Source organism: Mustela nivalis (genome assembly GCF_964662115.1).
Source record: "Mustela nivalis genome assembly, chromosome: 7".
Classification (NCBI taxonomy): Eukaryota; Metazoa; Chordata; class Mammalia; order Carnivora; family Mustelidae; genus Mustela; species Mustela nivalis.
In genome coordinates this window covers 131322975-131349498 of record NC_139026.1, presented here as the reverse complement: position 1 = coordinate 131349498, position 26524 = coordinate 131322975, and the positions used below count along the sequence as shown (strand labels likewise).

The following is a 26524-nucleotide window of genomic DNA, read 5'->3' as shown; positions in this document are numbered from 1 at the left end:
CTCACAGGCCTGAGATCAGGGCCTGAGCCAAGATCAAATGTCAGGCACTTAACCAACTGAGCCACCCAAGTGTCCCTAGAAAACTAAGCCTTTAAATTGGGGGAATGATTGAGTGAGAGATGCTCCTGGTTTGAGTTAAAACTCTTTAGCTCATCCTCCCCCTCTTTAAATGAGGTTGTTAATTGTAGGCAGGGGTTAACACATTTGAAGCCAGCAAAACATTTTGGAGGTGAAAGCTGATTTACAAAGTAAATATCAAAGATCAAAGTCATAATATTGACATAATGACTAGTTTTAGTAATGTAGGCATATTCAGTTGCTTAATTTCCTATTTCTGCTATAAAAAGAGCATGATTATCCATCAAACACATTAAGTCTCACAAGTTATAAGCCTCTTTTTAAGAAGGCCCTCCTCTCTAAAGTCCTTGCTTTCTAATCACTTAAAAAGCTCATAAAGTAGTAAAAATTAAAAAGGGGATCATTTTAAGAAGAGGTAGATGATTTAATTATGTTCTTTAATATTTGGAATTCTTTCAAATAAGAGATGTTCCAAGCCATAAGATATACAGAACATCCTACTTTCAAAGAAAGACCCCAAATTGTGTTAAAAACCCATTTACATCGTCATGGGAATAGAAGTAATTAAGACAATAAAAACATACCTGAGACTCCAATAACATGAACGTCCCTTTACATTTTATATCTGACAATTTTTTTTCCACTAAGATCATATTAAGAATGAAATCTGAAAACAAGTGAGGCTATAGGATTCAGCCCATCACCCTGTATTCCGATGACTATTCTGATAATTAAATTTAATTTGGTAGTCACTTACATTTGCTGATTGCGAAGAAGTGACAATCTCAAGATTAGAGGTTATCACAACTGTCTGAGAGAGGGCACAATGTAAATGAAGTGCCACCAGGGAGAAAGGAAGCTGTGATTGTCACTCAGACCAGCTCTGAAGTGGACCGAACAGCAGCTACTGGGCTGCGATGAAATGACCAATGAAGGCGGCCACTCTGGGGAATGCTGGGCTCTGTTGGTGTAAACCCTGAAGGCAGCTCCCACCCCTGGTTTGACTAAATCCATCCAGAAAACACACTAGATTGCTATGAAGGCAAAGTCAGAGTTTGCTTCCATTTCTTCCTATAGTCCTTCCTGTGGGGTCACCCATTATTTTCTGGGGAAGGCATCTCTTTAAAAATTGGTTAGATGACCTGTAACCAAAGTTTGTTTCTATAAAAATATAGGAAGGGTCTGCCTGCATCTCACTATGACAGCTTGAGGGCCAGCATTTGCCCTCCTGTCTTAGGGGACAAAATAAACACTCAAGATAATTTTACTTTCCATGCTTCTCCTACTATTAATCAAACAAGGGTCATTTGATTGTATGAATAAGGAAAAATTTGGAGGCACTAGTACATTAGTTTCTCAGAAACTTCTATTTTGTACTCAGAGCTTAAATATTGAATTTTTTAAAACTGCCAGCAAGAATTTTAAATTATGCATATTTTCTAATATAGACATAAACCTATTAAAAATTGTTTAATTTCTTTGACTTATTTTTCATGTACTGAATGCAATCAGTCCCTTCAACCAAAATACTCTGTACTTAGTAACCACTGGAAACATGCCTCAGTTAGAAGGCACGATTCCTTTGTCATTTAGTGATTTTTCCCCTGACAACGTTCAAGGGAACGTTTTTAAAACGTCCTGGAGAATCAGGGAGGAGCACACAGTGGAGGTGTTTCATTGCAACCGTGTTAGAAGCTGCAAGTATTGTAGGAAAGCGCCTACCAATACATTCTCCAGGGCTGCGTCTTTTGTATGCTTCACGGGTTTTCTGGAAAATTTAAGTGAATACGTAGGATCACACTTTGTCGTCTGATTTCTCTTATTTATTAAAAAACAAAACAAAACAAAAAACGGGCTGCAAGCTCCCGTAATGTGCGCCAGATGCATCTCTGCTCACAGCCTTTGTGCTCGTGTTTGCTTCCTCCTCTCTCCTGGACAAAGGCGGATTTTTGCCTTGGTTCATTTTTATCTCTACCTTCTCCTCTTTTCTGTGCTCTTTATGAGCCAATAAGGAGAAGTACATAAAATCCTAGCTGTTTAAGGAACGGGAGATTCTAGTGCCCAGTGGAATATAGCTTTTACTAAATTGAACGTAACTCCCAGCACCGAAAGACAGATCGCGCGCATGCAGCTGGGAGATTGAGTTTGTACACTGTGTGTACAAACCTGCCCGTAATGCGCTGGGTGCCGTCCGCTTAGGTGTAAAAAGCATAAGCGAAATTAAGTTATTATGGTGAAAAAAATCAAGCTATTATTTTTACCTAAAAGAAAAACACCAAAAAACAATAAAGCAAAAAACCAAAGAAACCCTCATTTCATTATAGAAATAGAGCACAGAATTTACTTTTTTTTTTTCTTTTTAAAGAATCGCATTAATTCTGTGTTTTAAACCCAAGACATTCTGTTTTATTTTTCCGTGTGTCTGATAATGTACACAGGCTGGAGCCTGTCATATTTTAAAAACACATTTCTGTTTCCTGGATAGTATGGCATTATCCAAATGAACGGGACAGAAGTCAAACTGCTTTGTTACAAAATCCAGAATTATAGGGCCATATGTCATCATGATAATCTGAAAATATTTTGATTCTTACTATCGTGAACCTCCATCAGTTGGAGTTTCATCAAGTAAGAGTTTAAAATGTACATCTCAAAAAAAAAAAAAAAAACCTAAAACCCAAATATGGAAAAGTATAAAAACTTCTGTTTATATCATTTGATGTATGTAAACAGAAGTGAAGTTCGGCATGTCGTGTGTAACCAATTTATTACCAAGTCCTGACTCTTTTCCGTCTCCCTATTTCTCGAATCTCTCTCTTCTCTCAAGCTCCGTCTCTTCCATCGAATCCATTCCGCCAACCCCTTGTGAACTGATGTGCTCTTCTAACAGGTCTCTCCCGCCACCCCCGAGTCTTTCTCCAACTTCCAGCTAAAGGAATCTTCTAAAATAATTACCAGATGATTATAATTATATACATCATATGCCTCATCAGATTTTCCCCCTCTTTAAAATGTTTTTGGGGGCGCCTGGGTGGCTCAGTGGGTGAAGCCTCTGCCTTCGGCTCAGGTCATGATCCCAGGGTCCTGGGATGGAGCCCCGCATCGGGCTCTCTGCTCCTTGGGGAGCCTGTTTCCTCCTCTCTCTCTGACTGCCTCTCTGCCTACTTGTGATCTCTGTCTGTCAAATAAATAATCTTTGAAAAAAAAATGTTTCTGGTTTCTCATTGCTCAGGATGAAACCCTAAATTTCCCACATGGCCTCTGAGGCCCTGCTCGAGCCCACCTGCCTCCCCTGCCGGCCCACACCCCCCTCACTTCTCCCTGTGGCTTTGTGCTCAGGGCCTCTCTGGCAACCTGCAACACGTCAGGCTCTGGCTTATCCCTGGGTATTCTCATACACCCGCCGTTCTAACGTTCTAACTTCTCGATGAACTCTTCCTTCTGATAATTCCCAATCACCTTGCCAAGCTCAGCACAAGTGCCTCATCCTCAAGTTAGCATATCTTGAACCCCAAACTGGATACCAGGTCTCTTTTCCCCACGAGCTCAAGATTATTTGTTTGTGAAACATATATACATTTTTTAAAAAATGCTGTTTGGGCACAAAGGATCCCACAGAATGGCAACAATCTTGAAATATTCTGTTACAGAAGCTTGTTGTGTAAAGGACTGACCACAAAGCGTTTTGGTTGAATCCCTGAGCCCCACAGTGAAAAAGCACTTAGAAGAGGGACACTAAGAATATGGTTAAGGAAAAATACAATGACCGTACACACATAGTGTCTGTTTACGGCTCACTGAAAATACGATGCGATTTCGTGTCTGTGTGTCTTTGCATTCGTGGTTTCTCTGCCCGAAAGGCCTGGCCCTACCTGTCCACATCCCTTTCCCGGGGGAATCATAGTTTGCCCTTCAGAACCCGCTCAGCTGCCCCTTCTGCTGAGGTCATTCTTGTCCATCCCCGCCTCTCCTGGTTTCTCACTCCTTCCTCTTGCTATGCATGTCTACACCCGGTCCCCACGTCTTGAGTCTTATTTATATCCCCAGTGCTGAGAAGATCAATATATATAAATTGACTTGACTCCACTCAAGGGAAGCGATGAAGAAAACCTCAGGAGGAGTCGAGAGAGGGTGAGGGGAAAATACCCAGTTCCGCTTTACGGTTTCAAGAAGGCACAGAGGCACAGGACCAAAAAAAAAAAAAAAAAAAAAAAAAATACGGGACCCCAAAGAATTGAGATCTCTGCTTGGAGCACTTACAGCCGCTCTCCCCAACCCCAACTCTTCCCTAATTTAGTGAAGGAGTTTTTATATGGAGTTTAGGGAATGACATCTTATACTTTAGAACATGTCTTAGGAATATGTCCATTTATAAACCAAAGGACATCCACGTTTTTTCTTTGCAGACGTGGGCGGCTCCGTTCGTCTGGGTGGTATCACCAGGTGACCCTCTTCCGTAGTTCTCAGAAAATCCTGGCTGCGGTTCCGAGATCCCATTTAACCCATCGGTAAAGGCTGGTTACATGAATCAAGGGTGACCTTGGGCAGGACAGAAATCTGTTTAACAGAGCCCACATACAGGGTAATCTGTGGAACCCGATGAAACAGATGGTAATATTGGCAATCAGAACCTTGTTTGTTAACAGTGATTACAACCATTCCCACCAGCCTGACTTTTCATATGTCTCGGCGAGGTTTGTCACACCGAGGAAGACGTGTTGGCGGCAGACCTGGTGCAAGTGGTCAGGAGAGGTGCTTAGGCAGCAGGCGGGGGTGGGGCATGTTTGAGCCTTGCCGGCTCCGCGTGAGTCTGCACAGGTGCGTGGGGACGGGGACGCTGGCGGGGATGATAAACGGGTCTCCTGTTATCACAGCCAGATTTGGAATGCTGGGAGCAGGATTCCTGACTCTCGTCCAGCCAATTTTTCAACAGAAGTAAATGATCCAAAAAGTCAAGTGTGTTCGTTAAATTGATCAATTTCTGAGTACATCCGAAACAACTCTGACCCCGGCGCAGCCCCACGGTGGCGGGAGAATGGGATGTTTGTCCCCAACTCTGGCCGAACTCCAGGACTGACAAAAGTAGCCAAGAGAATTTTCTCCTTTTAAAGAAATCTTATTTAAAGAAACTTATCAGTAGTTAAGGGCTCTCCCTTAACACAATTAATTGTAGGTGAATGCTTAAAATGAAGGATTTTTTTTTTTTAAGTAGCATGTAATTACTAAAGTAAAACCCAGCCACAAAAACAAATGCAAGCAGTTTTACATCCTATAGCAAAATAGGGAAAATGCCAAAAATAAATAAATAAATAAATAAATAAATAAATTTTTTAAAAAGTATGTGATCTAATCGTTTCTCTCATATTGATGTATCTCTGTGGCATAATTTTGAGAGTTTTGAGAGTTTGTGTTCTTTAGCTGGCTATGACATCATGGGTTCTAAAGAGAGAGCGGCAGTTGCAGAGAGGCTAACCTAGCACTTCCACAAGCAGCGTGCAGGTTTTTGTTACCAATTATAACGCAGTCAATCAAAGTCTAGGGAAATCAAATGTAATTTTCTTACAAGTGACGTGGAATCCTTATTGACCTCTCTGTTCAATTGCAATACTTCACTTCCATACACGCCACCTTCTGTTTCAAAAGCTGGACTGCCTGCCAATAATTAACTAGCTGCCATCAGGAAAGAACCACCATCTTCATTTTACATGGCTGACTTGTTTCCTGATAAAACAGGAACAATGGTCAAGGTGTTGGAATACTTATAATAAATGGCTTTTGCAGCTACCGAATGTTTCTGTTTAATCCGGAAATCGGTCTATTTATTCATCTGTATGTGACAAGTGACGCAATCCCTAAGTAATTAGAGGTACCATGTTGATTTTCTCCACTAAATAATAAGGACGCCACATGCTTTCATGCGACAGGACAGAAAAACCCAAGGCACTTGCTGAGCTGCCTTATTCTCTCGGCAGTTCTAATGTCACTTCTTCAGAGAGGCTGTCTTGGATGAGCTCTATGTCATCCTGACCCTTTTCACAAAAAATGTCATGCATGCTCCTCTCTAGGACATTGTGCTGCTGTATTTAATTGATACTGTTATCACTTCTGAAATTACCTTCTTAAAGTTACTCCCTATGGCCTGACAGCAGTCTGGTGGAACCTTCGATGTGCTCCGTATGGTTTCCCTGCAGCCTCGAACAATGCCTAGACATAAGAACCCCCAAGTAATGGTGAAAGTTACAAAAGAAACTTAAACTCATAACTTCCTTCACCTCTGCGATAAAATGATAAAAGTAGTAAAGAATGATCCCAACTAGTTCCTAGTGGAAGTTGCGCTCAAGACTCCTTATGATGCTGGATAGAGGGTAATTAGTAGATGCACAAAATACAACAGATAATCTAGGCTTGCTTTTCTTTGTTTTACAGTGAAGAAAGATAACATATAGAGAGACTAAGATTTGCTCGTGACGCAAGTCAGTCAACCAACACAGGATTAAAAGTCTGGTGGTCTGACGTTTAGTCTATAACCTTTTTTACAATCATCCATCTCTGAAGCTTTAAAAAGTATGAGGTTTTCTAGGAAAAAAAAAAAAAAGAAGCCGGGGAATGAGAAATGAGGCAAGCCATTTTGCTATGTAGCATAGTGGGGAATTCTTACTAACCACTGGATATATTTATTTCAGTTTTCCTTATTCTCTTTGCAGAAGGAGGGGGAAGGAGAGGAAGGCTAATGGAAAGGAAACTGGGAGAAGTGGAGGGACTGTAGGAAGGAAAGGAGAAAATGAAGACTCACCCCTCCAGAGGGGCGTGGCCAGTCCAGTCTAGGACTCAAAGACATCAGGAAAGCAAAGAACAGCATTTTGGTGAAGATCTGGAGAAGTTCAGACTCAGATACTGAGCAGGAGGCAGAGAGAGAAAAGTTGCCGGAGTGGAGACTAGAGTTTCAACTCCCTCGAACTCCCCTAACAAGGAGCTAACAGGTAGAAAGGAAAAGCATTCATTCAGTAAACTTGAATGGAAATAATACAAGAATAAATTTACTACAAAGACTCTTCCCATTTATGTGATCTATTAACTTCAGCAACCTTTTAAAATAGAAAATAAATATTTTAAGTTCTTTGAGATATCATCCTTAATACAAAAGTTTAAAATATCCTTATACAAAACTGAATTTTCTAAAAGGTTATGAAACTAACTCAGTTATCTTGTAGGATGCTCATATTGTGAGCATTCTATTTCAAAGGAGGTAGCATCTTTTTTTTTTTTAATTTATTTATTTGACAGACAGAGATCACAAGTAGGCAGAGAGGCAGGCAGAGAGAGAGGGAGAAGCAGACTTCCCGCTGAGCAGAGATCCCAATGCGGGACTCGATCCCAGGACCCTGAGATCATGACTTGAGCCAAAGGCAGAGGCTTAACCCCCTGAGCTACCCAGGTGCCCCAAAGGAGGTAGCATCTTACAACAAAATGATACTAATAAGAATTTCAAAACAAAACAATCTTTTCTATTATATAAAGTCAAGAGCAAAAAATCAGCTCTAGAGAGACTACAATAACAATGTGATTAACTGTGCTATCCAAGCATATCTATTAATCTATATGATTATACAGCACCGCAGCTATTCCGTCACTTGAGCAAGGCACGTGTCAAAACATTTTAAAGCGCCTGCACCTTAAAAGGGACCAAAGACAAACGCAAGCATCTATTAACACACATTTAGCAGTAGAATATTCTTTCTTCAAAAGCAACAAAATGAAATGCTTATGAGACAATATTTTAATGTTTTAAAATATTATTTTAGACGCATCAGAGAGTGTTTCAAATTAAATTAGTGTGCCTTTCCTGACAATACAGAGCTCTTTCCGTTGCCTTTTTTGCCCATCCCCCAACTTCCTCCTCAATGACCACTAGGGGTCAGTATGAAGACATAGTTCCCTTCACCGTTCACAAGGAAACAGGAGCTCTGGAAATATTTTACTGGTGAAAAACCCTTAGGCAACAAAGACAGTAACTGTATAGCTCTGGCATTCTGAAGTCCAGCAGAGATGGCAAGTCTATAACATGAGTTTGCATTTTTCACAAGACTGAATTTTAATTTTGTAAATCACAGTGGGTTAGTTCTACAGTGGAGGTTTCTTTAATAGCAAAGTATTCAAAGTGACAAGATGATTTGCTCTAAGTGTATCTGTGTGCTTTGGCCAAGAAGCATGTTCTAAAGGCAGGCGGGTGGCTTAGTTGGTTAAGCATCTGCCTTTGGCTCAGGCCATGATTCTGGAGTCTCAGGATTGAGTCCTGCATCAGGCTCCCTGCTCAGTGGGGAGTCTGCTTCTCCCTCTGACCCTCTGCACTCTTGTTCTATCAAATAAATAAAATCTCAAAAAATAAATAAAAAAGAAGTATGCTCTAGAACAGATAGTAGAATTTATTTTCAAAGAGTGAGAAAACACCACTCTAGCCATCTCAGAGCTGTACATCCCATCTCTCTTATAGCGGAACAGAGCTGGAAGTGAAGCTTGTGGTGTTTTGCCAACTTTAGCGGAGACTTTCTTTCTCCTTCAAAGTGACTGTCCTCATTCAGCGCACATTAGCCTTTGAGAGCACAATATAACCAATTCTAAGATACAGCATTAGTCTATATACTTAAGTTTACAAATCAAAAGAAATATTTGTAAAAATAAATATACAAATATATTACCTTCCACCAATTCTATTTAATGGGGTGAGAATGGGAGAGAAAAAAAAAGCTTTGAAAAGTGCTTTCTATACATACGAGGGAGATTTAACATTCGAAGAAATGACTTAGAGTCAGGCTCTCCCCTGATAACGCCCAGTGACTGACAGGGAGTTGGGTCATGGTGAATGGATGAGGTCCTGCCTTTTCCGGAAGGGCTGTATAAAGTTCTGCATGTGGCATACCTTTGAAATGGTTTCTCTACACCTTACATGGTTTCCTTAGGCATGGTCCACCAGGAATAATTCTACCATTTAGTTAATGTTTTATTTCTAAATTAGCAAAGAGAAATATTAATACTGATAATACAAAATAACAGGTTATCCATAATAAAGAACATTCAAAAGTTCCCAAAGTACTCAAATATACATCCATATAGTTTGGGGACATTTTGTCTCTTTCTAGAATCCCTTTGAGGTGTGCTCCTTACTCATCTTCTCATTTCCTTTGCTGTGGTCCTCACCGTAGGTCACACAAAAGCAGACGGGTCCTTACAGAAGAGCTTTGTCTCTAGAGGCCCCTGGGTTGCTCAGTCAGTTAAGTGACCTGAGCCCTTAGCTCAGGTCAGGATCCTGGGGTCCTGGGATTGAGCCCCGCTTCGGGCTCCCTGCTCACCAGAGATCCTGCTTCTCCTTCTCTCCACTTGCTTGTGTTCTCTCTTGTTATCTCTTTCTCTCAAGTAAATGAATAAAATCTTTAAAAAGAGAAGGAGGAGGAGGAAGAGGAGGAGGAAGAGGAGGCCGAGGGGAAGGGGGGAGAGGTGGGCTCTGTCTTTCATATTGTGGAGGCCTGCAGTGGCCTGCATCAGTCAACTTTCTGTTTGTTTAAGTAACCACTATATGTGCTATCATTAATCAATCATTAATCAACTATTAATCAATGATTGATTAATCAATCATTAATCAATTATTAATCATTAATCAAGTAAGAATTAAGTTACTTAAGTCACTGTTGTAGAAAGCCAAGAAGGGGTACAAGAAATAAAAAATAAAGAAATGGAGATAAGAAGGTCTCTCAGCCTGAGTGAAATTGCTCAGTTCTACATGGAAAGGACATGGAAGTAAGGAGTATGAAAACGCGGGATTTAGTATGGTCTGTGAGTAAACAACAGAGACTGGATTATGTATTTTCTACAGCAAAACCACCGTTTGTACTTACTTATCTATGGGTATTCATTGTATTATTACTTTTTATGTTTCCATTTTATTCATTGTCTTATTTCCTAAAATAACTATATCTTTTGAGATCTAGTCACCAACCCTCCTATTTTCTAATCTTTTCATAGTTTACTAATAGCCAAAATTTACTGAGTGTTGGCAAGGAAAACGAAAAACATCAAACTCTTTTTATTCTTAGGATAACTCAAAAACTAATTCTGATCAGATCCAACAGATGGCAGTGATGTTATAAATTAACAGTTTAAAACACTCTTGTAATAGGTAGAGTCTGCCCCCCAGAAGAATGTCAACCAACAATAATTCTCTAGATATTTGCATAAAGAATGTACAGCTTTGATATGAATAACTGGATAGAAGAGTACAAGGTAAATATAACATGAAATGCTGCTGAAATGGTATTTCCTACATCAAAAATCAACTTTATCCTTTCCAAAAAGTATTATAAATTGAGAATTGTCAGAAAGATTAGCAGTGAACCAAGAAAGGATAACAGTGTCCAGAGTAACTAAATGGGTTACATTTTTAAAAAACATTTGTTTAGTTATTTTGAGAGAGAGAGAGAGGGTGCATGTATGTGGGCTGGGGATTGGGGGGCTGGTGAGGAGGAGCAGGGGGAAAGGGAGAGAATCTTCAAGGAGACTCCGTGCTGAGAGCAGAGACTGACGCAGGGTTTGATTGCAAGACCCTGAGATCATGACCTGAGCTGAAACTCAGACGCTTAATTGATGGAGTCACTCAGCCACCCCAATGGGTTACATTTTTATATAAAAATTCATTATTGCTCTCTGGTTTCTATTTTCACCTACTTCTTCCTTTCAGGCTGTTTGCCTTTTATTTATTCACTTAAAAAATAATTTCACTTTTTCTTTTCCCCCATCACTTTCAGTGAATCTGGCTCTACTTGTCCTTTTTTTCCTACACCTCCAAACTATTATTTTTGTTTGTGTTCGTGGCCTTTGTGTTTTTATCCACTTTAAGTGATTTTTACCCTGTAGATAATAAAGAATGAAAAGTATGACTAGGAAACTCTTAGAGGTGAGTTTCCACTGTTGCTTTTGTGATTCAAATTATGTAAAAATGAGCACGCAAAATAATCACTTTCTGTTGGAGGTTATGGGTATTGGTGGATGTCAGAACTGTTTTTTCACTGTCCTGTTGCTTTCCATTATATCTGTGGTAAGTCTACTTCCCCCAAATGCCTACTCTGCAATGGGCACATTCTAGATGCTTGAGAAGTATCCGTGTATTAAACAGACAAAGGCACTTCCTTCATGGGTGCTGGTCAGAGAAGGGTTGAGGACAGAAAATAAATAAAAAACATAATGAGTCACATAGTGTATTAGAAAAGTGCTACGGAAAAGGGGCAGCAGGGAAGGAGGTTTGAAAAAAAGTGTGTCTGGGTACAACTATAAACACTGTGGTCACGGTGGGTCTCTTTAAGAAGGTGACATTTGAACAGACTTGAAGGAGAAGAGAGCCATGGGCATTCTGGGGCCAAGAATATTCCTTGCACTGAGACTAGTCCAGCCATAAGGCCTGAGGCAAAATACTCCTGAAAGTTGTACATATTTCCAGAAAAGTTTTATGACCTACTTCACCTTTCATTATTTTACTCCCCAATACTGGCTTATTTGTGAGCAAAGGGATTTGTGTCTATTAGATTATTATTGTTTTTTTTTTTTTAAGTACAGTCTCAATTGTCTATATAACTTAAATACCTGGAAACATCATATATTCAGAATATACATGATTACTATCAGAAAGAAAGAAAGAAAAGGAAAGAAGGGAGGGAGGGAGGGAAAAAGAAAGGAAGAAATGGTCACTGGGGACCAAAACACCACTTAAAGAAGAGGTCTTGGGTCCTTACTTGTGGCTTCTTTGTAAGATTGCATAGAGCTCAGTTACCTGGTATCCAAGCTTTTAACTGACTGAAAGGAGGGATTTGAGGAGAGTTTTGGCAGGATCAGTCCTGCCAATCAGATCTACAGACAGTAGTGAAAATTCATACTGACAGGCTGTCAATGAGGGGTCAACAAAACGCATCAACACCCAAAAGGCAATGCCACCAGAAGGCCACACTCGGAGTGAGGCAAACATCTATCTTCCCTACAGGGCCTGACACCACCACCTTGGAGCACACGATGGCCATCAACTCAAAATGGAAACCATAACCCTCCCCCGCAAAAGTCTATAAACAGTATGATCCGTTTCAAAAGTTGGAGGGAAGGATTTCAGATTTTAATTCAAATGCATTATGAATTTTTTTAAAAAGTTTTGATTATAAAGAATTTTCAAATATATGGAAAACTTGAGCATCTAGGAATCCTCATTCACAGAGAATATACCACTGAGGCAAAATCTTTTGGCACCAATTAAGGTGATATTTATAATTAAAGTAGAAAGAGGTATGGATGATGTGGCTATTTATTGGTCATTGCTAACAAAATTACTCATTGTCTTACCTAATTCTCTAGCATACGGGTGTGTTTTCTTTCTTAAGAAAGCAAGATGTGTGAAAATCTGACTATAAGTATTTTAGATTATAAATTTGTATAAAATTCTATTTTTAGACTGTGAAAATATTTTATTTTTTAAAAGCATTTGTCAAATTTACAAAAAGAGTCACCACAAAGTATATTTTTCTTTCCTCTGGTTGATTTTTTTTTCCTTTAACTTAGAAAATTTTTATTTACCCACAACTTTCCAGGCAAAAATCCATTGTTACATAAAGGAAATTATATCAGCATTACATGTAATCATAACACACCAGAGAAAGCTCAATTCATGAAATGGGCCTCCAACTCCAGAAGTTACCCTGGCTTTAAGAATTATAGGCATATAGAGATACAAATGTTAGAGAAAGGTTGTCTTCTAACAAACAAAATTAGTATTCACAGTGCTTAACTGCAATTTTTCTTTTTAATTAGGCCAGCAATTATCAGGTATCTAAACAGCTATGCAGTACACCTGGAAGCCATTAGCTCTGGTTTTTTGCCTTCTTTTATCACTTAGGTGTGGCAGAAAAGCAACATTCTTTCCATCCCCTGGTCCTACTGCCCCAGCAGCAGAGCCATGACTCAGCCCACCAACCTCTATCCCACAGCTAGGAAAGATGATCTAAGGCCCTGCTTCTAAAATGTGATGCTAGAAATACTCATCAATGCTGAGTTTAAATTAATGTTTTTAAAGATGATCTGAGTAGAAAATGCTTCTTATTAACAATAATCAATCATGGTTGCTGTCTCTTCTGTTGTGGTTCTAATTACTACTCTAAGAGGTTTGCTGGAAAGATAGACAATGTGGCTTATTTGTTTTCATTCCTTTTGGTGGACTATAGAATCTTTGTCAACTCCAGTCTTTAACATTTGACACAAACATGTCAAATCTTACTCCATTTCCTTCTCAGAAACATTTATTTTCAATATCTTTTAGCCAAGCAAGTCCAAAGTAAAAACTATGTAAGCCTCAAAAGATATCCATAAAACCACTTTCATTCATGTCCCGTGTTCCAAACCAAATACAAATTGAAAAACAAAACAAAACAAAAAATCAGAATGGACCATATATAATAGGTAAAACTGCAATTGGAAATTTATCAAAATAAAAATAAATTACAAAAAGAGAGGGGTGTGGCATCATTTAGTGTTAACTGACCTTTCTGTGTTGACACAATGGAACTATAGAGTCAGATGACAAAATTCTGTGAAACAGATGATTAAATTGCAGGAGAAAAACTGGGGGCAGCCTCTTTTGGAAGCTACTTAACATCCTAATTTTCTCTGATTTTATATAAAACCGTGAGATGATAGAAGCCAGGCAAACTCACATCAAATTGCAATGTCTGTATACTCTGGGGGCCTATTAAAGTATTTCAGATACTATATAATCTAAATGCACCGAAGCCAGAAGTGTTTTAATGTCACTGATAAGACTTCTGCACCAGCACATTGATACTGGAACAATCACTAAATATGCTATTTTCAAACTGCCACTTACTATGACTCAATATTCTAGAAATTCGTGTGGTTCATGTAGATGATGATGAGCCTGAATTTCAGAAATTACCGTGTCAACGATTATAGCTATTTAAGGAGAACAACTTTATTCTGATGCTTATACATTTTGGCTGTATTTTAATCAGGCATTGTTAGATTTTTTTAGTCATTGAATAAGGCCTTGTAAAACATTTGTGTGGGAGGAGAGAAAGGGAAAGAAAGGGTAAGAAATAGATTAAGTATATGAGGGAGGTGGAGGAAGATTTATTTCAAATTTAGAAAGAATGATTTTAACCACAATATCACAAAGGAATAATATACAAAAGTTATTGACTTGCGAATTGTGAAGGTGGGTTTTATGTGTCAACCTGACTGGGCTAAACAACATGCAGGTAGCTGGTAAAACATTGTTTTTGAGTGTGTCTGTGCAGGTCTTTACGGAAGAGGTTAGTATTTAAATCAGTACACAGAGTAAAGGTTGCTTTCACCAAAGTGGGTGGGCCTCACCTAATCCATTGAGGGACCAAATAGAACAAGAGAAATGGAAAGGTAAACTTGCTCTCTACCTAAGCTGAGACATTCATCTTTTCCTGCCCCGGGACACTGGCCCCCCTGGCTCTCAGGCCTTCAGACTCTGACTAAATTATACCACCATCTTTCCTGGTTCCAAGGTTTGCAGATGGGAGATCATGAAACTTCTTGACCTTTAGAATCACGTAAGCCAATTCCTATAATAAACCTCCTCGTCTATGTATATTATGTCCTATCGGTTAGGTATCCCTAGAGAATTCTGACTAATAAACATACCAAATGTGATATAGGGAGGGTAAATAATTATTTATGAAAGTTGCCTTCAAGAAATTCTCACTCTTTTAGGGGCGCCTGGGTGGCTCAGTGGGTTAAGCTGCTGCCTTTGGCTCAGGTCATGATCTCAGGGTCCTGGGATAGAGCCCCGTACTGAGCTCTGCTCAGCGGGGAGCCTGCTACCCCCCCCCTTCTCTTTGCCTGCCTACTTGTGATCTCTCTCTGTCAAATAAAGGAATAAAATCTTTAAGAAGAAAAAAATAATAAATTTTCACTCTTTTATCAGGTGGACTTCTGCAGAGAAAAGAACATAGATTCTGGAGGCCAGGAGACCTGGGTTTAATTTCCAGATCAGCTATTTTAATAAATTTGTATACCCAGGAAAATTAGGTAAATTTCAGAGCCTCAGTTTTCTTATTTGTTGACAGATTATCTTGATAATTAAAATTCTAATGAATACAGATCATGTACCACAGTGCTTGGCATGCAGAGGGCATTCCTTTCCAATCTTTCCTCATAGTATTTACCCATCATATGTTGTTTCGGACTGACTTTCTAAAATGTTTCTAGATTTGCCTAATGTTTATGTCACTTTAAAACGGATCTTTTACATTTTTTCTAGCTTTATCAAAGGTTTATATAGAGTTGTCTTTAATATTTCCAGCACTATCCAGTTCTGTTTGTTCTAGAATCTTCCACAAGAGAGGGTTCCTGAGGAATAATCCAAGATAGAACAGCTGACAGAATATGTACAATGGCTTGAAAGCCAAAATATTACAATCAGAACATACTGGACTGTTGGAGGTCCCCAGAAGAGGCGGTGTGGAGTTGTGTGGTACTCACTTTGCATTTGCCGCGTTGCATGTGGTCAGATTAGCCAGGGCGAGCGCCGCAGCTTCCCTCACTTCTTCATTGTCACTCCTGAGCGACTGAATTAACTGTGGAATCCCTGCAGAAGCAGAAAGGGGAGACGTGTCTATAAACATCCAAAAAAACAACAGTTTGGTGGCCTAAAAATGTTCAAAATGGGTCTGTCTGGTTTGCTTACCCTGATTATTGAAAAATTCTTTGCTGCTTGAATTCTCACACATCACCGAAATAGCTTGGGAGGCAGCAATTTTCGTTCCGTCATTTTCAGAACCCAAAAGGGCTACAAGGCATTTCTCGACCTCTTGTTCGTGAAAGAGTTTTCTATTTTCGGCTTGCATAAACCAAAAGGAAAAAAAAAATTCAGAATGTTGCTGCAAAAACCATGCAAGCGTAACTACTTCCTCATTGAAAATATGACAAGAGTTCAAACTATTTCTTAGCTTCAGTCACAAAGACTCTAAACTAAACAAAATATACAGCTGCTTAACCTTTAGAACACAGTGATGACGCAAAATGACTTATGGTTATTGGAATTTTTTTCCTGTTCCCTAATATGATATCAATAACACAGCAAAGAAAATTCTAGGACTTCCTGGGTGGCGCAGTCAGTTAATCCTCCAGCTCTTGGTTTTAGCTCAGGTCATGATCTCAGGGTTGTAAGATCGAGCCCCGTATCAGGCTGTGTGCTCAATACGGAGTCAGCTTGAGAATCTCTCCCCCTCTGCTCCTCCTGCTCATGGTTTCTCCCTCTCTCTCTCTCTCTCTTTCTCTCTAAAATAAATAAATCTTAAAAAAAAAAAAAAAGAAGAAGGAAAATTCCATAATAATAAAAAGCCAAGTTTCAGATTTAGAGAGAACTTATTTAACGTCATTCATGGTGCCTGGAGTGATGCTGTCTTCACACTAAGGACAAAGCCCTGTTTATTCAATCTTCATTTTAAATACAAAACTCAGTATTTGAAAGGTGCCTAAGGTGTACAAACTGGCATGCTACATGCTTGAGAGAAAAAGAGAGAAGAGGAGAAAGTAAAAATGAGTAATAGAGTATGATTCCAAGTCTCAAGGATTTATAATCCTCTATCTAAACCTCATAATCATTTTTATCTCATTACAATACGTGCTGTTATAGCAGAAATGAAATATTTAATTGCTAAATTACCATCAATATAATCTAAACACACATTAGTATGTTTTTCTTTATTTGAAAACAAATAAAATTATGACTCTAAGTACATAGCATGATATTTACCCCATTATAGAACACTAAATGAAAAACCAAAGTATTTTTAATGCTCTTTTTTCCCTAATGTTTTTCTCCTGATTTTGTTTCATTTTTTAAATAAATGACAACCTCATTATTATACTAAGCAAACATTACATTAAACTAAATTAGAACATTAAAACCTAATTTTTTGGTCTGTGTTCTATAGTTAATTCTAAATAAGTTACTATTTATTAAAGGCATGTACTCAAAAAAAGATATATTAAACCAAACTCAATTTTAATGCCATAAGAGGTGCCAGAAACTAGTTTGAAAAGCAATAGCTTACAAATAATTTTTTGCTCATTTATTCATATTTCCTTCAAAATACTTTGTCATAAGGTTGATTCTCCATTAATAGACTTTCATAGACTCAATTTACTTGGTTAAAACAGAAGAATTTGTGATACATGTCTTAGGATGTTGATATACATCGGAGAATACTATTCTGTTAAAATAAAAATCTCTGTAAAAACAGCTGATACTAATTTAGGTCATACATAACCTGCATGTGGAAGTAATTCATTATGTACATATACTGTAATTAACTTGTTTTTCCAGGAATATTCTCAGAAGTTATTGAAACTGGTTTTCCACTTTAAAGTTAATATATGATTTCTATCTTCTTCCAAAAATAAATTTTTAAAATTGCCTCCTTCACAGAAGCAGAGTCACATTCGGATGCCACCATTTTTGCAAACATTTTTGGCCCTTGTTCATCTGATACACTGCAATCTGGGCGTAACAGGCATCAGCTAAATTACTAACACTTCTGGTCATTTGTCTTAAACCAATTACAAACCATGTCCGGTAATCCTATCATTTTAATCCCTTGCTCCTTTCCTTTAAAATTAGAATTCAATCAGGTCAGAACTGATTTATAAAAATGTTGTGATTAATAGTTAAATCTCAACTATGTGGCTTCTGCAATGTTTTAACATATATGTAGTCCTGATTAGTAATCCCTGAATAAACAAGATCTGAAAGTTTTCTAGAGTCTCTGACCTAAATTGTTTAGATTTATTATTAAGACTTCCCTGAATTTAAAGCTCTAAATCAACTTTACTAAACAGAACAGTCTGAGAGTAAATTTCTACCAGGGAAATCAGCCAAACAAATTAATTTGTAAAGACTAACTTTGGAGTATGCTGTTGTTGCATTCAAAAAACAGTATATATGCAATTATTGGAAAGATTTTTCAAAATAGTCTAAATACTGCAGGCAATTAGTTTCTCAGCCCTGCTGGGAGTGTTCTCGAAATCCAGCTGTGTTCACCAAACCTCAAAAGTGCTGACTGCAGTGTGGCTATAATAGATTTAAAAGATGAATTAATGTATTAACCAAGCACCTTCATTGAACTGCTACGCCAAGAAGTAAAGTATTTATGTTTTAATTACACAGATAATAAAGATGGGAAGGTAATTATGTGACTAATAGAGTAACGTGCTTTAAAAATAACATTTGTGCAGTATCACTAAAATAAAAAGCATGAGGTTTTGTAACTGGAAATAAATTTCACGTGATGATGCTTTCTTCACCCATTCTAGGAAGCTGCTGTTGTGCCACCTTTGCGCCTGCTGAGATGTTAATGCCAGTTGATAAACCTCATGGCAACGTGGTAATTAACACCTTCCCCCTCCTGGTGCCAGGTCAAAGGCATACTGAGCTGGGCTTTCTATGGTGGGGACCCGTGTTAAAAAGCATTCAACAAACAAAACTTCAAGGTTGTGTGTTAATGTGTTTGTGTATTTCAACTGTGTTTTTGACATGCGATGACAATGCATTACCTAACCCAAAAACATGTTTGATGATGATGGAAAGTAAAAAAAAAAAAAAAAATGTTATAAAAGAATACTGATGGTTACATTATTCTTAACAACAGGATAAAGAGCAGTATTTGTTAAAACCTGCTTATGAATGGAGTTTTCTAACTGTGCAAATAGCTCCTCTCATTTGGTAGGCTGTCTTTTAGTCTTGCTGATGGTTTCCTTCGCTGTGCAGAAGCTTTCTATTTTGATGTAGTCCCAATAGTTTATTTTTGCTTTTGTTTCCCTTGCCTCAGGAGACATATCTAGAAAAATGTTGCTACGGCTGATGTCAGAGAAATTACTGCCTGTGCTCTCTTCTAGGATTTTCTAACTGTGGAAAATTATTTTGAAACTTCACAATTATTTATCTTCAATACAGAAATACTAGGGGGTAACTTTGTTAATCCTTGTTAAGTTTTTAGAGTTTATCATTGTTACTAATTAATATAAAAGACAGCATGCTAGATCAGGCTAGGTCTGGCAGAGAGAAGTCAAGGCAGGCAACAGTTATAAAAAGGGGTAGACAAGAAATATAGGTAGGGTTTGAAAAAAAAAAAAAGCACAGAATAGAATGGGAGTAGGGAAGAGGAGGTGGTTATTGTTGATCTGGCCATGTAAACAGCATAAGGATGTAAATAAACAAACAGTAGAAGAGAATAATCAGCTAAATGAAACTTCTGTATGATTTAGGAGTTGGGAAGTCAATGTCAAATTCTACAAGGACTGTTTTGGCAGAATGGTAGGAACAGAAGTCACATGCTTAAGGTTAAGAGATGGAGATAAGATATTGCTAATCTGTGGGGACATCACCATCCGTTGTTTGTTCCCTTAACCCTAATTATACTTTGGAAAGGGGTCCCTTCATTTGTCTCTTTATTTAAACCATCTGGAGTTTACAGAACTGGTTTTTGCCAAGACCATATTTGGGTGATAAAGTGGCAATCTTAATATCAAATTAGAATTTAAAGCTAAAAATCAGTTAAGTGAGATTTAAAAAAAAATCAATAGTGGATATAAAATAACTCTAAATAAAGCAAAGTCAGTTAAAATAAAATTACAAGAGAAAATCAACAGAAATAACATAGTGAGAAACTTCTAACATACCACTCTTCTGTGATATCAAAGAATAGATAAAAATAAAGAGGACAAAAACTGTACAATGTAATTTATAAAGTTGAACTAAAAGGTAAATATCAAACTCTACATTCCACCGGAAATACATCTTTTTTCTATTCAACAAATATTTGTCCACTTATTTTATTCATTATTTACCTTTATCTTCTAGAATAATTCCTTGCGTATAGCATGCATAGAATAAATATTAGGTAGTAAGAAAAGAGCGTATCTTTTCAAGATTTCATATACACTGATTATTTCCTAGACCTCAGTGAAAATGCAATATTATTTCCAAAGCAAAATTTACATTTTTTAACTACAAATTAAAAAAATGTTAGACTTTAAAATGGAAGCCTTTGAATTCTGGGTTCAAAATGGGGATCTGGGGTTCACTGTAGGGCTTTCCCTCAAAGTGTTGGCTCAGTTTGCTGACATGGTCAAAAGGCTGATTAAAATACTTGCTTCATAAAACTGAAACTGAAAATAATCATAAGATAACCAAATCTTTATATTACATAAAATGATGGTGCATATTTTTAAAATGCTGTTTATAATACATATCACCTCACTTGAGAGAGACATGGTGAACAAGAGAAAGTCCAGAAAAAGTAAGAGGATGATTACAGGATAGCCTACAGACATGATATATAGGGAAAGACTAAGTAAAATATAGATTCTTCAGTCAGGAAAAATGGTGGCTAAAGGGAACATGAGAAAATCACAAATGACATCGATGTAATAAATACAGATTTAGTCATTTGATTCTAAAATAAAGAGTGAGGAGACACAATTTGGAACTGGAATATAGTCATTTTAGAACTAACATAAGGAAGTAGATTCATAAAACATAAAGTGCCAGATGGGATTTAAAGACTCTCTGTTAAGTTTCCTTGTATTACAAATAAAGAATGGATTTCAACAAATGGTGCTAGGGAACTGGATTTCTAATCACAAAAGAGTGAAGTTGGATCCTTACCTTATACCCGTATATAAAAACCACTCAAAATGGATCAAAGACCTAAACATTAGAGATACAACAATAAAATTCTAAGAAGAATGCAGGGGAAAATTTTCCTGACATCAGATGTCTTAATGATTTTTTGGCTATAACACCAAAAAGTACAAGAAACAAAAAATAAATTGGATTACATCAGAATTAGAAACCGTGCATCAAAGGACACAACCAGCAGAGTGAAAAGGCAACCCACGGAATGGGAGAGAATATTCACACATCATCCATCTGATAAGGAGTTACTATCCAGAATATAAAAAGCACTCCTACAACTCAATAAAACAACAACAACAAAACAAAACAAAACAAAAAACACAACCTGGTTAAAAAAATGGACAAAGGATTTAAACAGGTATTTTTTCCAAAAAAACAAATGGCCAATAAGCACATGGAAAAAACACTCAACACCACAATCATTAGAGAAATACAAACCAGAACACAATGAAATACCACCTCATAGGCATTAGCATGGCTACTAACTAGCTAACTAACTGACTCAATAAATAAATAAATAACATAGCAAGTATTGGTGAGAATGTAGAGAAATTGGAACTCTTGTGTCCTGTTGATGGGAATGTGAAATGGTGCAGTTGCTATAGAAAAGAGTACGTCAGCTCCTCAGCAGATTTAATGCAGAATTACCATATGATCCAACAATTCCAATCATGAGTATATCCCAAAGAACCAAAAACAGGGACTTGAAAAGCTATTTGTGTATGCATGTTCATAACAGCATTATGCACAGTAGCCAAAAAGTGGAAGCAACCCAAGTGTCCATTAACAGACAATAGATCGGGTGCCTGGGTGGCTCAGTCAGTTAAGCATCTGCCTTCAGCTCAGGTCATGATCCCAGGGTCCTGGGACTGAGTTCTGCATCGGACTCCCTGTTCAGCAGAGCGCCTGCTTCTCCCTCTCCCTCTGCTTGCCCCTCTGCCTACTTGTGCTCTCTATCTCTCTGTCAAATAAATAAATAATAAAAATTAATTTTAAAAAAATAAATAATAAAAAATATATTTAAAAAATATTTTTAAAAAATAGATCAACAAAATGTGATATATACATCCAATGGAACACTAGTCAGGCTTAAAAAGGAAGGAAATTCTGATGTATGCTAGAATATGGATGAACCTGAGGATAAGTCATGCAAAGTGAAATAAGCCAATCACAGAAGGACAAATATTGTATGGTTCCACTTACATAAGCACTTAAAATAGTCAAAATCATAGAGACAGCAAGGATGGTGGTTATCAGGGACTGCAAGAAGGAAGAAGTGGGGAGTTCGCTGTTCCATAGATACAGGCTGTCTCTTTGGCAAGATGTAAGAGAGTTCTGGAGACGAATGTAGGTGATGGCAGCACAAAAATGTGAATGGACTTCATGCCACTGAGCTTAAAACTGGTTAAGACAATAAACTTCATATTAAGTTTATTTATAATAATAAGTTTATTTATAATATTAAGTTTATTTATAATCAACTTTATTTATAATAAACTTAATATTAAGACAATAAACTTAATATTATGTGTATTTTGCCTATTTATTTATTTATTATTTTAAAGTTTATTTCTTTATAATCTCTACACCCAACATGGGGCTCAAACTCATGATCCTGGTTTCAAGAGTCGCAATGCTCCACTAACTGGAGCCAGCCAGGCACCCCTCTTACAACCATTTTTAAAAGAAGAATAGAATTCATTTCCTTTCTTTTCATCAAAAAATCATTTCTGTGAATGGCACCATTCTGCTTCTAGCCATCCCAGCCAGAAATTGGGTCTTATTCTTGACATTGCCTTCTTCCTCCTCCCACCCAGGTAGTCAATCAACAAACACTTATGGACCCTTCCAATGTGCCAAGCATGGGCTGGTGGTCCTCCTTGCAAATGTCTGTTTCAGGATACTCTCATCTTCTACCTCGATTACCATAGCAACCCCCTTCCTGGTCTTTTTTGGGTCTGGTCCTGCACACTTCTAACCTCTCCTCCACCTTGCAGCAAGAGGGTGCTTTCTTTAAAAAGTGACTATCTGTAATGGTCCCTCAGCTCTTCAAGCCACTTCAGTGGCTCTTTGTTGCTAGCAAAATAAGGTCTGAAGTCCTTAACTTGGCCTCTATCACCCATTAGCATCTGGCTTCTCTTTCTACAGCCTTCACTTTTAGTTTTCTGCTGTATTCTATTCACTAGGCATTCTGAAAACTTTCAGTTCTGGAATTTACCATGCTCAGTCTCTCCTCTGGCCTGTATACACTGTTCTTTCCCTTTAGAGCACTGGTGATCCTTCCCCATCTCACCATGACCCTCTTTGCCCAGCCAATTTATATTATTTACTTTAGGTCCTGCTTATAAATCACATATGTCAGGAAGATCTATCTGATCCAAGTTGACATTTAGTGACCCTGCCCCTCCCCCCATCCTGTTCTTCCATCATCAAGCCCATTTAACACTACAGTGTGATCACCTGTTTCCTTGCCTGTTCTGGGTTTATTGACACAGAGTGGGGGCTCAATAAATCATTAATAAAGAGGCCCAGAGAGGCTGTGATTCCCTCATATTTACAACCTAGGTCATTGCAGTGCCAGTAGTGGGACTAGCAGAATAACTGGACCACCAGGGACTCTCCATCCAGTGCTCTTCCCAATGCTATATCACATGATGAGTAATAAATTCATGAAACTCACTATCCCAAGAGGGGCTGCAACCATCTTGAAATAAGACAAATTGTAAAAATTTTAGGTCTGATATTGTCCATGGCTCTTGGTCTCAAATAGCTAAGAAGTCCTGAGAAAGTTGGAAAACAGAACTGATCAGGATTGATAAGTTCTAAACTCTATTTGACAGAATACTGAATCAAGCAACTTATGCCAGTATTAAAACTTTAATTTCACAGCCTGTCTAGATGTGCCAAGTCCCCTCTATGTTAACTATGCACTGGATGGTGAAACTTGTCTTACTGCAATAAAATTCTGCCTTCAAGAAATCAGTATGGATTGAGAAGGAAATGTTTCCCATAATATACACATAGACAAATATACAGATGTGAGTATATAGGTTTAGAATATAAATCACTTAAACTAGTCAGAGCTGTCATCGTTTATAAGAGGAGTGATGTGGAAGGGGGAAAATAAAATCACTTCTTTTATTAAATAAAAGACTCCAAATATACATAAATTAAAACTATAATTTCATCTTCAGTACTTGTGATATAATTTATCCCTCATATTTTACAGATTTATGTCAACATAGCTTGCCACTGAAATGAAAATTGTATTATGTATATAGTATGAGCATATTATTTTTCCCAGCTATATCACATGGCACTGCTTGTCTCCAGCTGACATTGAAATTACTATATAGATACCATTCCAAATGTTGATATACTGAAACAATGTTTTCAGGATCACAAACAATGCATAGATTCTGTAGAGTTTCAAAATCAAGAGAAATAAAGACTTAAAAACAATTTAGGCATGAATTACCTAATAAAAAAAAAGACTCATAATTAAATCAAAGAGTTTATTATATCCTTGACAAAGCAATCTCTCGTTTTACTCATTGGCATTAGGATGAATTTTGCTGCCAGATAGTAAATATGGCACCTATTCTCAAATGACCATTTAGAAGAAGACACAAAAAGATGGAAGAGCATTCTATGCTCATGGAATGGAAGAATAAACATTGTTAAAATGTCTATACTGCCTAGAGCCGTCTATACTTTCAATGCCATCTCGATCAAAATTCCACCGGCAATTTTCAAAGAGCTGAAACAAACAACTCTAAAATTTATATGGAACCAGAAGAGACCCCCAAATTGCTAAGGAAATGTTGAAAAAGAAAAACAAAACTGGGGGCATCACGTTGCCTGATTTCAAACTTTACTACAAAGCTGTAGTCACCAAGACAGCATGGTATCAGCACAAAAACAGACACATAGCCTGGTGAAACAGAGTAGAGAGCCCAGATAATGGACTCTCAACTCTGTGGTCAAATAATCTTGGACAAAGCAGGGAAAAATATACAGTGGGAAAAAAGACAGTCTTTTAAATAAATGGTGCTGGGAAAATTGGACAGCTATGTCAAGAGGAATGAAACTTGACCATTCTCTTACACTGTACACAAAGATAAACTCAAAATGGATAAAAGACCTCAACATGAGGCGGGAATCTATCAAAACCCTATAGGAACACATAGGCAGTAACCTCTTTGACATTGGCCACAGCAACTTCTTTCAAGACATGTCTCCAGAGGCAAAGGAAACACAAAACGAAAATGAACTTTAGGGACTTCATCAAGATCAAAAGATTCTGCACAGCGAAGGAAACAGTCAACAAAAAAAAAGAGGCAACCCACGGAATGGGAGAAGATATTCACAAAAGACACTACAAACAAAGTGCTGATATCCAAGATCTATAAAGAACTCCTCAAACTCAATACACACAAAACAGATAATCATGTCAAAAAATGGCAGAAGACATGAACAGACACTTCTCCAAAGAAGACATACCAATGGCTAACAGACACATGAAAAAATGTTCATCATCATTAGCCATCAGGGAAATTCAAATCAAAACCACATTGAGATACCACCTTCACCAGTTAGAATGGCCAAAATTAATAAGACAGTATACAACAAGTGGAGAGGATGTGGAGAAAGGGGAACGCTCTTACTCTGTTGCTGGGAATGCAAGTTGATGCAGCCACTTTGGAAAACAGTGTGGGGATTTCTTAAGAAATTAAATATAGAGCTTTCCTATGACTCTGCAATTGCACTACTGGGGATTTACCCCAAAGATACAGATATAGTGAAAAGAAGGGCCACCTGTACCCCAATGTTCATAGCAGCAATGACCACAGTCACTAAACTGTGGAAAGAACCAAGATGCCCTTCAACAGACGAATGGATAAGGAAGATGTGGTCCATATACACTATGGAGTATTATGCCTCCATCAGAAAGGATGAATACCCAACTTTTGTATCAACATGAATGGGACTGGAGGAGATTATGCTGAATGAAATAAGTCAAGCAGAGAGGGTCAATTATCAGATGGTTTCACTTACTTGTGGAGCATAAGGAATAACATGGAGGACTTTGGGAGAAGGAGAGGAGAAGTGAGTTGGGGGAGACAAACCATGAGAGACTGTGGACTCTGAGAAACAAAATAAGGGTTTTGGAGGGGAGGGGGTGGGAGGTGGGGTGAGCCTGGTGGTGGGTATTAAGGAGGGCACATATTGCATGGAGCACTGGGTGTGGTGCATAAACAATGAATTTTGGAACACTGAAAAAATATAAAAGACAATAAAATTAAAAAAAAATAAAAGCAAATACTCTAGTGCTTGTTAATTCTAATCTAAATCAAGAATAAAAGAGGAAATATGTGTGCTTAGTTTATATAAAATGAGACATACGATCATAAGCTGCTTTAGTTATTGCTTTTGCTGCGTTCTTCTGAATGTCAGGAATTGTAGAGTTTTCTGCAAATGACAGGAGCTTCTTAAGCCCCCCCGTCTGCTGAATCAGCACCAAAGTATCCATATCTTCAAGGCAATTTGCGATCACGGAAAGTGCTTCTATATGAAGGTCATTCAATTCCTAATAATAAAAGCAAACATAATTTTAGAAAATTGTACTAAAAGAGATGGATACTTCCTAAATTTTACTGTTAGGACAAAGGTCAG

At 37.8% G+C, this 26524-nt stretch overlaps 1 protein-coding gene across 5 annotated transcripts in view; it reads right to left on the bottom strand.

Moving 5' to 3' along the window:
- Window positions 1-26524, bottom strand: part of ARMC3 (armadillo repeat containing 3) — a 92593-nt gene that overhangs the window by 32504 nt on the left and 33565 nt on the right. For all 5 annotated transcript variants that reach the window (XM_082742128.1, XM_082742125.1, XM_082742129.1 and 2 more), the window contains exons 8-10: window positions 26255-26438; window positions 15836-15988; window positions 15631-15736 (exon numbers count right to left, since the gene is read on the bottom strand). In XM_082742128.1, coding sequence (XP_082598254.1) covers window positions 15631-15736; window positions 15836-15988; window positions 26255-26438 — 443 coding nt within the window. The remainder of the gene's footprint in view (window positions 1-15630; window positions 15737-15835; window positions 15989-26254; window positions 26439-26524) is intronic.